This window comes from Heloderma suspectum, chromosome 6, assembly GCF_057233095.1.
Source record: "Heloderma suspectum isolate Gila_16-S chromosome 6, 16-S_ref, whole genome shotgun sequence".
Taxonomy (NCBI): Eukaryota; Metazoa; Chordata; class Lepidosauria; order Squamata; family Helodermatidae; genus Heloderma; species Heloderma suspectum.
Genome location: NC_139463.1, coordinates 105,776,580 through 105,789,438, shown reverse-complemented (window position 1 = coordinate 105,789,438; position 12,859 = coordinate 105,776,580). Strand labels below are relative to the sequence as shown.

Below are 12,859 nucleotides of genomic sequence, written 5' to 3'. Positions count from 1 at the left end.
CAGGCCAGTCACTCCCACCCTGGCCTACCTTATAGGTCATTGTGGGGATAAAAGAGAGTGACCATGTATGACATCTGGCGTTCCTCTTGAGGAAGGGCAGGATAACAATACTAACGATGGCATTGTCTGGCACCCCAGCTGACAGACAAGAGAGATGTGTGACAGGAGCAGCATCTTTGGGATATGACACTCGGGGACTTGGCCCTCCAGCTCAGGCTGCATTCACAAAGCAGACCTCTGAGAACACTAGTTGCCGACTAGGAATTTAGCCCATTCCATGCACAGGAGCAATGCAACGATGCTGTTTTTACATCAAAACACCTCTATTGTCTCAACCCATAAAACTCAGGGCCAACTTCTACCGTGGCAGGAGAATTCTTTTGAAAACTTTCAGGTTACACAGGGCTCTCCATCAGGCAGGAGGAATTATGAGGCACCCTATGCAGCATTCCACTTCTGCTGGTCCAATGAAATATAGCACCTTGCCTAGTTCGTATCATTTGTCCCTGAAGACATCAGCAGTCGATCCTGGTTGCTTCCATCTCGTTGTGGATTATCAGGGGCATCCCATCCCAGTGCTACTGCCTCTTAGGCTCAGCGTAGGGAAGGCCCCCATTTGGGACTGCAAGGGTGTCAGATGTGTTGTCAGGGGCCACATTGAACTATAGAACCCCTTTCCCCAACAGGGTGTCCTCCAGATGTGTTGGACTACAACCCCCATGATCGCCAGCCACCAGTCAGAGGATGCTGGGAGTTGTAGTCCAATCAATAAGCCCCTTGGTCTGACCCCCTCTGGCCATGAGGCATCATCTTAAACACCACCCCCAAATCAACCCACGCAATGCACGGCATGCCCATAAATAGAGAGCAGGTGCTTTTGGAGCAAATGCTTACACATCATACCTGCACCTGAAGTAAGCCACATATTCTCAGGGGGAGATGGGGGGGGCGGGGGGAAAGACACCTGCATGGCATTAGCATACAATCCGGATGGAAAATATTCCGACCTCTATGATCGCTTCGTCCCGAAGAGCACGAACCAAACTCACTCATGGAGTTATCGCAAAGAGTGGTCTCAGACAACCCTCCAGCCCGCTGTAATCGCGGCAGGCTGCTCTGCTTCTGGAAGGCGCTAGGTGGGGGAAGCGAGAAGTGTGAAAACAGGAGCACATGGTTTTGAGGGGGTGTCATGTCTGGTGTACTGCCTGCAGTACAGGCAGCTCACCTGTTGCCCTCTAGGTGTTTTGGACTACAACTCCCACAACCCCTAGCCATGGGCCGTGCTGGTTGGGGCTTCTGGGAGTTGTAGTCCAAAACATCTGGAGGACTCCAGGTGAGCTGGATTTGTCCTGCGGGGCCTGAGATTCAACCTCCACCCCTACTTTAGGCTCACAGGAGCCATTCATCCACTCACTACAGTCAGGAAAACCTTTCTGTCCTCACACCCTGCAATCTTGAAAAGTGCCACCCTCGGGGGATGGTCCAAAAGCCCATTTATGTGAATTTCTAAATCTCCCAGAGGTTTACCACACAATCCCACGGCCAAATGGAGGATGCATTTTTATACTCTTAATGGCTTTCAACAGTAATTGAGTTTTTTTTTAAAAAAACTCACACATGTGGCAGACACACACACACACACACACACACACACACACACACGGGCAAATTCTCAAACACTTATGGAATATATAATAAGGAGATCCTTTTTATTTCATTTGCAGAACCAAACCAAAGCACAGCAGCTCAACAGATACGAGGTAGAGGAGGGGAGTCTTGAGGACACACAGCTCAGTTCGTCGGAGGGATTCTGGGCCAACCTCTCCGGACAGAGGCTGAATTCCGATTGCTGAGGGCATCCGACATTCCAGGATGAGATACAAGGGATAATATTTAGACATCTCAAAAGGCAGTGACGGGAGATGCAACTACTGGTTTCTCTCTGCATTTCGGGAGAGAAATAAGAGGTGAAGAAGTCGGAACAGGAGAGGAGGAGCATCTGAGAGGCTACCTTTCTTCATTCAAGGAGGGGAGTGGAATTCAATGGTTTGAGTAGCCGGCAGTATCCAAGAGCCCAAGACTACTGTGGCTGAAACCCAGCTCTGGAAGCAGGGGAGGGACAAGATCTCACGTACAAGGAATTTGCACTCCTGTGTCCTATCCTGCACCCCTTCCTTTGAACCCAGAGTCTACCATACCGTTGCCAAATGGAAATGAAAGATGAGGCTACTCCAAAACGCTCTTAAACAGGGCATAGGATTCCCAATGCATAACGTATGGGAGCGTGCGCCCGCCTGGGGCCAGGAGCAACTTCTCCTCTTGATGCCAAGCGCGCGGAAGCTGGTGGCAGCGGCGCACTGACGCGCCGAAGCGGGGCCCTCACTGTAAGGCGCTCTCGCATGTTCTTCATCCCCGTGCCGTTGACCACCCTTCCCCAGCCTGGTGTCCTTCGGATGAATTGGACTGCAACTCCCACCATTCCCAGCCAGCATGATGGGAGTTGTATTCCAGCACATGGAGGGCACTGGGCTGGGGAGTTAGTCTACAGACCAGCGGAGGCTGGTGTCTCCGATGTCAGTGGGGCGGCGAATCCGCTCCGGGCTTCAGTCAGAACTCGAAAGGAGCTATCCAAGGGGCGGAAGCCCCTTGGATAGCTCCTTTCGAGTTCTGACTGAAGCCCGGAGCGGATTTGCCGCCCCACTGACATCGGAGACACCAGCCTCCGCTGCTGTAGCTTTAGGACAAGATGGTGGCATGTAACAGAGCACGCAGGGCTGAGCCCCGCTCCAGTTAAGCCCCACTCCTACCCCACCTACAGCCGAGTCCTTCATAGGTCCTGGGAGCTGCCCGAACCAGCACGTTCCGTGGGGGACCCGTCCTCGCCTCCGGGGGATCCCGGCAAGGGGCGGTGCATGCGGCGGTGGGAGTCCAGGTGCCCCTTCTTGCCAAAGGACCTCCCGCAGTCGGTGCATTCGTAGGGCCGCTCGCCCGTGTGCTGCCTCTGGTGCTCCATGAGGTGGGTGCTCTGGGTGTAGCTCTTCCCGCAGTCCCCGCAGACGTACGGCCGCTCGTGGGTGTGTACCCGCCGGTGGCGAGCCAAGTTGGAGCTGCGGCCGAAGGCCTTGCCGCAGTCGGCACAGGCATAGGGGCGCTCCCCGCTGTGGACCCGCCCATGGGCCAGGAGGTCCGAGCTCTGCCCGAAGGTCTGCCCGCACTCCTCGCACCGGTAGGCCTGCTGAGCCGTGGGCAGGTGCGAGCGGCGGTGGCGGGCCAGCGTGGCGGCCTCCGCGAAGGACTTGCCACAGAAGCTGCAGACGTAAGGCCGCTCCCCACGGTGCGTGGCCCGGTGCTGCTCCAAGTCGGCCGACTCCACGAAGCGCCTCCCGCACTCCCCGCAGCGGTGAGGCCGGACGCTGCCTTCGGCATGGGTGACGTAATGCCGAGCCAAGTCGGGCCGCCGGGCGAAACGCCGGCCGCACAGGGAGCAGGCGAAGGGACGCTCGCCGAGGTGATTCCGCCGGTGCTGCAGGAGGTTGGAGCTGGTGCTGAACTGGCGGCCGCAGTCCGGGCAACTGTACGGTTTTTCCCCCGTGTGGGTCCGGAGATGCTGGACTAGAGTGGGCCGGCCGGCGAAGGCTTTGCTGCAGTACTGGCAAGAAAAGGGGCGCTTTCCCGAATGGACTCGGCGGTGGTTGGCCAGGGCGGAGTTCTGCCGGAAGGTTTGCCCGCACTCCACGCAGCGGTACGGCCTCTCCTCCGTGTGGATGCGCCGGTGCTGAGTCAAGGTGGTGCGATGCCCGAACGACTGTCCGCAGTCGGGACAAGAAAACGGCCGCCCGTTGACGTGAATCAGCTGGTGCTTCGTCAGGAGAGAAAGGTCCGCGTAGGCCTTGCCGCACTCCCTGCACACGTAGGGCCTCTCGCTCGTGTGCAAAGCCCGCTGGTGGCGAACCAGCGCGGACCTGACGCCAAACGCTTTGCTGCACTCCCCGCAGACGTACGGCCTCTCACCCCGATGGGCCCGGAGGTGGCGGACGAGGGCCGAGGACTGCCGGAAGCGGCGCCCGCACTCCGTGCAAGCATACGGGAGCTCTCCGGTATGGATGAGGCAGTGCCGGACAAGGGCTGAATGGCTGGCCAAGCTACGGCCACATTCGCTGCAGATGTGGCGTGGCTTGGGGGGCCGTTGCTCGGCAACCATTTCCACCACAGGCCCGGCCCACTCGCCGATGGCCTCCTCCTCGGATCCGTTCCCAAAAAGAGAGCTCTGCCGAGAGTGGATTTTTTCAGGTTCCTCACCACTGGATCCTTGCCTTGCTGGAGAACCGTCCTGGTAAACAATCACCTCCAATTCCGCCCCAGCCTCTGTTTCCCCCAGGGCAACTCCTCCCCAACAAGGAACTCCTTCAGATTCCTCCCCATTGGAACCCTCCAGGTCAACAGCCATCTCAGATTCAACCTCAAGTGGGGATCCACCCTCAAAACCAACATCCTCAGATTCCTCCTCCTCAGAACCCTCCCTTGCCAGGGCTGACTCTGGACACAGGATGAGTTCAGCTTCCTTGTGGCCTTCTCCTTGGTAAGACGGTTTTTCCTCAGATTCATCCATGGCAAACTCAACCCCTGGCAGGGGCCCCTTTGGATAAAGACATAGCTCAGTTTCTTCCCCCAAAGATCTTTCCGCTATGGCAGCCTCCATCCAGGGAGAGATCTCCCAACATCCTCTAAATCGGACTCACATCCAGCATCCCACTGCTCCTCCATCACAACCACAGGGCAACTGCCAGAGGTCTCCTCCCGGTCAGGTTCTCCTCTCCACTGCAAGATCCTTTCTGACTGTTGCCAGTCCCTCCACTTTGCTCGGCTCTTCCTGTCTCGGAGTTCCTCGGAGGAGGTCACCCAAGGCAAACAGGCCTTCTCCACAGAGCGAGCACCCTGAAATCTTTGCTGACGGCCATCCATGTCTCACTGCAAATGGTTCTCCCCATTCTAAGTTAGAATCTCAACTCCTCCTGGAGGAGAAAACAGATTAAGGAAAGGGGAGTGAGAACACAAAGTGAAAAATCATATCCTCACATAGGAGAAGGCTTTCAATCTTAATGGAAGTTTCCAGATGCTAACCCACAGGTGAGCAGAAGGCAGACTGGGAACGACTGGTACATCTCTGGCTGATTTGCAGTAGATCTCCAAGGGTTTCTGACTCCCCATTGTCTAACTGCAGCAGCAGCAAGAAAAGCAAAACAGGTGTTCTCCCCTGCCCCCTCTAAACTAGGCTGCTGAAATGAAGAAAGGTTTGTGAAGAAGGGGAAAGAACCAGGAGTTGGGTTTTGCATGAAAGGGCTGCAAGCTCAGTGCTGGTGCCGAAAATAAATCCTTGATCTGAGCCATATGCTCAGAAGCACCCTGTTCCTTAAATGTACTAGGTCAGCCTTCCCATGTTGGACTTCAATTCCCACCAACCTCAGCCAGCTGGCTGTGGATGGTGGGAGTTGTAGTCCAACCCTTCTGGAGGCGGCAAGTTGGGAAAGGCTATACTAGCTGTAAGTCCAGTTGGTGGGTCCCAAGGTTCTACTAAAAGACAAAGTAGATCCCAAAAGCCTGCAGTCTGCCAGGCCTGGGTTAACCCAAAAGGAGAATAGCTACCAAGTTTTCTTCCAAAGCTAATGTAGCACAGTAGCCAAGGGCACAATCCTATCAACTGTGCCCTTGGTGATTGGAAGTCCCCAAACACGGAGGCATCCAATCATCCAGTGCAGGGCGGGAGGAGCAGTGGAGGCAATCTTCGCCTCCCAGGCCTTCCGCCCTGCAGAATTCGCTAGATGGGCTGTTTAACTTGTCTACGGGGGACATTTTGGAGCAAGAGGGAAGGAGGCTGGAAAAGGCTCATGGTAACTCATATCCTGGCCTCTCCGTTCCCCTCCCATCTCCGCCCAACGGAATGCCCCCTTTCCTCCTCCTCCAAGGTCACTCTTCCGATCTCAGAGAGCACCCGGCACGGTACTTTCCTCACAAGCTGAGAGGGGGCAAGGGAGGGGAGTTGGATCTCTGACTCCCCCTTCCAAGGTTGGAGCACTGTCTCCGACCTTGGAAGGGAATCTGAACAATCCTATGGTCCCCGGAATGCTCTCAAGAGGATGAGACCTTCAACCCAAAGCTTTGAACTCTTAGGGTGCAATCCTACACATGTTTAGACAGAAATAAGTTCTACAACTGCCAGCATGCCCCAGCCAGCCATGCTGGCTGGGGCATACTGGGAGTTGCAGGACTTTTTTCTGTCTAAACATGCATAGGATTGCAACCTTAGCTGTACTTCATCGCCTCTAAGGTATTAGCAGTTGTAAAAAAAAAAACTGCAAAGCAATCATACAGCATCTCATCAGCAAGGAGCAACAGGGAAGAAATAATTTGTTCCCCCAACCTTGGGGTAAGAGGAGATAACCAGATTTTTTATTTTTTTTAATGAATGTTGAAATAGTTACACACACAGAAACACAATGCTGAAGCAGGCAGGCCTTTCATCTGCTGCATCACAGCACTTACTTAGCCATGCCAGAGCTTAGCCCTGGCGCATATGATGAAAGAATAAGCAGACAACTGGAGCTGAGCGGAGTGAGGTCCCCCCACAACTAACTGCAGAGAATTCCCCACGCATCAAGGGCGAGGGGAAAGGCATCCAGATCCGATGCTGAGGTCTGCTGCCGTGATGCCCTGACGTATAGGTTTCCAGGGAGTATCTGGCTGTACAGAGTTGGAAACTGGATCCCGGGCCCATCACTTATCTAGGCACTGTTGTTTTGCCCAATGAACCTGAGGGTTCATCAGGGACTTGACTTGATAGCTCCAGCCTTTGGAATGCAATACCTGTAAGAGTTTGGAGGGGCAGCCAGAAGGAGGGAGAGTTGGGGGGCGGGGTTGTTTTTGCAGGTTGAGTTTGGGAAGAGGAAGAAGACCCAGAGAAAGTGAACTACAAATTGGCTGAAGGTGAAGCACCCCTGGGATGAAACCGCTCTCTTCGGAGAATCTGATGCAGGATTAATGGCTGTGGACTCCATTTGCTTCCATACTGCTTTGTGTCGTAAATAAAACAGATATCACAAAGACACCACAAGTCTCCAGTGCCGAAAGGAAACCAAGGCTACAATCCCATACCCACTTACTCGAAAGCAAGACCCACTGGAATCACTGCGACTTCCTTCTAAGTAGACATGGATAAGATTGCACTGTGAAGCCTGTGCATCTCTCCTAGGGTGTCACTGGTTGGGGGAAACAGGGGACACTGAACATAAAGTTCTTATGGTAATGTTTCCAAACAGTCTTTAGCCCCCCCATCTTATGTTCTTACATAGACAGATCTCTCTCAATCTCTTATGCAAGAACATACAAAGAGCCCTGCCAGATCATGCTGGCCTGGAATGATGGTAGTTGCAGTCCAGCACATCTGGAAGCCACCAGATTGGGGAAAACTGATCTAGGCCAACATCCAGCATCCTGTTTCCTAACAGTTGCCAACCAATAGCTTCTGGGAAGACAAGAGACAGGGCAAGAAGGCAATAATACATACGCGCGCACGCACGCACACACAGAGTTATTTTCCCCGAACAACAACTGGTGTTCAGAGGTACACAGCATCAGAAGTTAATTTTGTTCAGCAATCGCTGTGCCCGCTCTCTCGGATAGGATCCTGCCAGCACCACTCATGTCTCCCTTTTCCCTTTGTTCTCAGGTTAGCTTACATAGAGTATTTGCTGAATTCAAACCTCACAGCACACACAGCCACACCCATAGCTCTGGGGTGGAGACCACATGCACAAATGCACAAGCCAAAGGTCACCTCAAAAAGGAACATATCCATTGCAGAACACAGAGACAAAACACAACCTCGTAAGCCCAAAATAAACCTGGGTCCCATTTTCTTTCTTCTTTTACTGATATTCTGTTTTTTAAAATAACAATTTCTAATATGGTGTTTTATTCCTTTTATTTTTTATAATTTTATCTTGTATTGTTCAACGCTCTGGAATCTGCTTAGATGTGGAGCAGAATATAAATGCTGGAAGGAAAGAAAGAAAGCGACACCTTTGGTATTCCCCCCAAAGATACTCCAGGGCCGTAATTTGGAAGGCCAACATCTAGAATGAGGGATGACTTAACTCCTCCCTAACGTATTTCAGTATTCATTTTATTGCCATTACAATCGTATGGGTTTTTTTTTTTTTTAATGTAGAGGTGCTGATTAGCAGGACTGCAATCCTATATAATATCAACTTATTCTATTTTTATTTATTTGCTTGTTTTAAAATATTTATCTCCCGCCTGAAGTTCTAGGCGGCTCAAAGCAAGTAAACAACTGAGCCACTGAAAAACACCCGTCCAATATGAGCAGCACAGATCCATCTATTGAATTAGCCAAATTAACCTTTTAGGGAAACCACAGACAAGCAGTCGGTGGATTCCCACGACAGCGCTTACCCGCTAGGTTTCAGGACCATCCCATCTTCTGGAACAAATGCAAAAGGGAAAAAACGAGGAAATTCCACGCAAAAAAAGTAGCAACTCCTACATGCTCACCATGCAAAAAGAGATGGATACAAACAACCTCTCCTCTGGAGTCGGCTTCCTTTGCAAGGAAGCATGGGAAACGGAATATCAAAGAGCATTCTGGGAGCTGTAGTTTTCTTTTTGACTTTTCCTCTTAAAGGAACAAGACGCTTTCTTATCCGTTTCATTTCTTCCTTGCGTTTTGTTCCCACCCTGCCTCTAGAGAGCTCGGGGCAGGGTACAGCGATGCGCCATCTCCCCCCTCCATTTTTTCCTCACAACAGCAGCCCGGCGGGGTCCTGGCTGGCCCAAGGTTGCTCAGTGACCTTCCTAGCTAAGGAGGGATTTGAACTCAGGTCCCCCAGGGCTAGATCTACACTCGTGCTTTTCCTCGGTATTGAGACGCGCTGATAACTGTTGGGGCACATTACACATACCGCTTTTCTAGCCTTATTTCCCGCTTTTTGTTCTGTATTTTCCAACACACTGAAACAGATGTCATTGCGTGCACTATGCTCAATAAATGCTCAAGAGAGATATAGCATCACTATGATGGGATCGTATTGATATGACACAAGGTGTAGACCTGTTCTTGGTCCAGCCTGGTTCCTTATCAGTTCAGATATGAAGGGGGCACAGGCAGATAGGGAAGGCTTATGAACTGGGGGAATAATTTAAATTGCAAATGTACAATAACAGTTTGGATTTTCTAAAACCAGGCTGTGTTGCCAACAAAGCAGAATCAGCCCTGTGTAATGGGAGAAGGGGCCTAGAGCGATTCCCCTGCTTTTCATCTCCAATAGGTACAGGGGTGGGGGGGATCTTAATATATCTCAAGGGTCACCAAGGATGATCCTTCATCCCAAACCCACAGTTAGCGCCAACGTTCTGTCCAGGGATATGCAAAAATAACAAAAAGGGCAGGAGTGTCTTGGAGCATGCACAGATTACCACCTGCTCCTAATTGGGTAATGCTGGTCACTTCCACGAAACACAGCTGGAGTCATCAGGGTGTTGGCTTCCAGGGCAGAGGGCTCAGTTCCCATGCTAGCGGGGGCCCTGGCTCATCTGGTTTTAAAAATTGAGGGGGCGGTCCTAGATATGGAGAAAGGGGGCTTTTTGGTGGTGGCACCCAGAATCTGGAACAGCCTGGCCCCATCACTGCTCCTTTCAGCAGGCAGGGAAGATAATTTGATTCCAGTAGGCTTTCTAGATGTTGGTTTTAAAAGAAGTTTGATTGCTGCTGCTTCAACCTTTCAAGCTGCCGTTTTTAGATCTTTTTGAGGGGTGGGGTGTTTACTGCTATATCATTTTCTCAAAAGGTGGTATATGGATATCAGAAATATTTATTTATAGAGAATAGATATTTATTATGTTTTAGATCCTACCTTTCCTCTGAGGAGCTCTCAAGGCAGGATGCAGAACATTCGTATGGTGCTTCCAAGCATTCAAAGTGCTTCTTTAGTTGTGATTCTTACAACAACCCTGTAAGGCAACCTTCCCCACAATGGTTGTGGATGATGGGAGTTGCAGTACATTCAATGTACAATGGTCAGTACATTCACAGGTTGTGGGAAATTGGTGTCTTTTCTATTCACTTTCTTTTCTCTTCCAGGGACTAGTAAATGTATCTTTTCACTGCAAAACGGACTAGTATTCAGAAAACATGTCAGAATCTCCCACAGGCAACACATCTCCCTCTCTGGTCCAGTCACAGAAAAATATGCCATCTACTTATGCATAATTGTAAGGCTTCAGCCTCTCCGCAGAGGAGGAGTAACTCCTTCTCTACCCCATGGAGAGAAAATGACTAGACAGGGCGTATTCCACCAGCCGGTCCCTGAAGGGAAAACGGGCCATAGCTCAGTGGGAGAGCATGTGCTTTGCATGCAGGAGACTCCAGGTTCAATCTCAATTCAATCCAGCTTCGATCTCCAGGCAAGGCCGGGAAAGACTTGAGTCTGGAAGCCTGGAAAACTGTTGCCAGTCAGTGTAAACCAGCTCTCACCCAACCTGGCACCCAGTAGCATAATGGCAAATTAAGAAGTGCAGGGTCCCTTTGTGGCAGTCACAGCCACACCCCCTTCTAAGAGTGCACAACCTTGTAAGACATACAGCCTTCAACCAGGATCCAAAAACAGTGCAGCTGAGAGTAAGGCAGGGGTATTTCAACTGGACGTCTGAGAAAAAATGCAGGCATGTTAAAATCTTTTTCACACACTCACTCACTCAAACACAAACATTTTAGGTTTTCAAAATATGATACTGTATGGAAGCTTCACCCTCTCAACTCAGCCCTCATGCACAGATCCCTTCTCATTTAAACAGCCACCTTGCACACTCCCTTAATGCCCAACATTACCCGTTGGCCTTCCCTAAGGTCCTTCATTATATCTCCCCCCTCCCCCTCCAACAGAAACGTTCACACACCCAGCTGGATTGAACTAGACACACACACACACGCACACACACACACAGAGTAGTGTAGTGTTAAATTTGGAAATGCAGGCACTCACTGTGACACTCTCCAAGGGCAGTCCAAAAATTTCAGGCAGCCGTGTCAATCCATATCAACAAACCAGTTCTGGGAGTTTTCATCTCCACCAGGATCAGGTCTTTGGTAAAGCGAAGAGGTCTTATTTGCCCATTCCAGACCAAGTCATCCCAAATCCTTTGCCTTCCAAAATGGAACAATATATTGTTGCTTGGAAAATTCATTCCCCCCACAGCTACAGTGAGGATCGCAGCTAAGCTCAGAGGGAACAGGGAATTCTGAGGCGGATGGCAGATGACATCAGAGTCCCTGCTCATGAAAATGTGCCAGGGTTGCATCCCTGCGAGCCCTGCCTCCGGGACACCACTGCTGGCGCCCCCCAGATACGTTGGACTGCAAGGTCGCTGTCCAAGCTTATGGCTATAACTCAATACGTGTTTATTCCAAAGTCAATCCCACTGGAAAAAGTGAGCATCACAGGATACACAGAACTGGTCTCTTAGAGAGCAATATTACGGCCCCTAGACAGCATCTGGGGGGCCATAGGATAGTTCAGATTCCTGGATCTGAGGTTGGAGACAGTGCTCCGAACCCAGACCCAGGAGTCTGAGCTCCCCCCCGCCCCGCCTCACAGTCGTCAGGGAATCTCTCCAGCTGCCTCTCCGAGGTCACAAAGGCAACCTCGGAGAGGAGGGAAAGGGGGCGGTTCTGTGGGCAGGGAGGCAACTGGGGAGGCCGGCTTGCAAAGAATCCTCCGGCCTCCCCAGCCTCCTTCCCTGCTGCTCCGCAGAGCCCCAGCTAAACGGACGTAGAAGCCCGTCCAGCAAAACTGCAGAGCAGGAGGATCATGGAAGCGAAGACGGCCTCCGCGCTCCTCCTGTTCTGCGTAGGATGCCAGTCACCCTCTGAGTTCGGAGGCTGACGGGCATCCTGACAGGATAGCACCCTTAGGCGATGATTCGGTTACGGCTGCGGTCTTATGAAAACGTACCTGGGAGTAACCCCCGTCAAACGTAGTGGGACTTGTTTCTGAGCAAACATGCATAGGATTAGGTTGTAAAATGTATGGGGAAATACAGACCTTTTTCTAAAGCACACTTTGTTTTAGGGTGCTGCACTTGCGTTGCAGAAGGCATCTGCTCAGAAGAGCCATCCCTTCTTCTCTTAAGGAGGGCTCAAAGGAGTGCCTGTTCATGCAGTGGGCCGAAGTCAGGGCGGACGTCAAGGGGTCCCACAGCCAAGGGGGGCCCAAGTGACCACCTAGAGGGAAGCAGGTGATGGGGGCAGCAGTAAGCAGGCCCCATGTCAACCTCAGGGCCAGCATGGATATCAGGGATCCCGCTAGGGCTGCATCCTTCCTTCTTTTTAAAAAATGTTTTCTAATCAAGGGGTGGTCAGCTGGGTACAGAAGTTCATTTTGTTATTTGGATTTACAAGTGCCAGCTGGGTGGGGCACCTCCTGTCCATGCCGCTCTTGGACCAACTGGGAAGGGATTTGGACAGGGCTTGCAGGAGCCAGTCCTAAAAGCCCCAGACAAGTCCAGGGGAATCCCCATGTTATCTTTGGTTGGAGATCACAAAGGGATTCCCAGTGGGAAGGCAAGTGGCACTCAGGGGAATCCCTTTGTTATCTCCAGAGTTCAGATAACATGGGGTTTCCTCTCCCCTGCCTCCGCCCCAAGCCTCCAGGCCAGGGAGCAGGTCCCACAGAGGGCGCCAAACCCTCCGCGGGCCAGATTGGGCAGCTGGGTTAGCATCACGGGCTGGAAACTGCCCTCCTCTGTCATCAAAATTAATCGACTATGGGCACAATCCTATGCATGTTTA

General features: G+C 51.7%; 1 protein-coding gene across 1 annotated transcript; it reads right to left on the bottom strand.

Annotated features, from left to right (window-relative positions):
* Positions 1–2,704: 2,704 nt before the first annotated feature.
* On the bottom strand, positions 2,705–8,611 carry LOC146342286 (uncharacterized). Its single transcript, XM_084806087.1, is given in 3 exon segments — positions 2,705–4,713; positions 4,716–5,012; positions 8,470–8,611. Coding segments are annotated over 2 exon segments (2,133 nt in total). The 5' UTR covers positions 4,963–5,012; positions 8,470–8,611; the 3' UTR covers positions 2,705–2,827.
* Between the last annotated feature and the right edge of the window lie 4,248 nt (positions 8,612–12,859).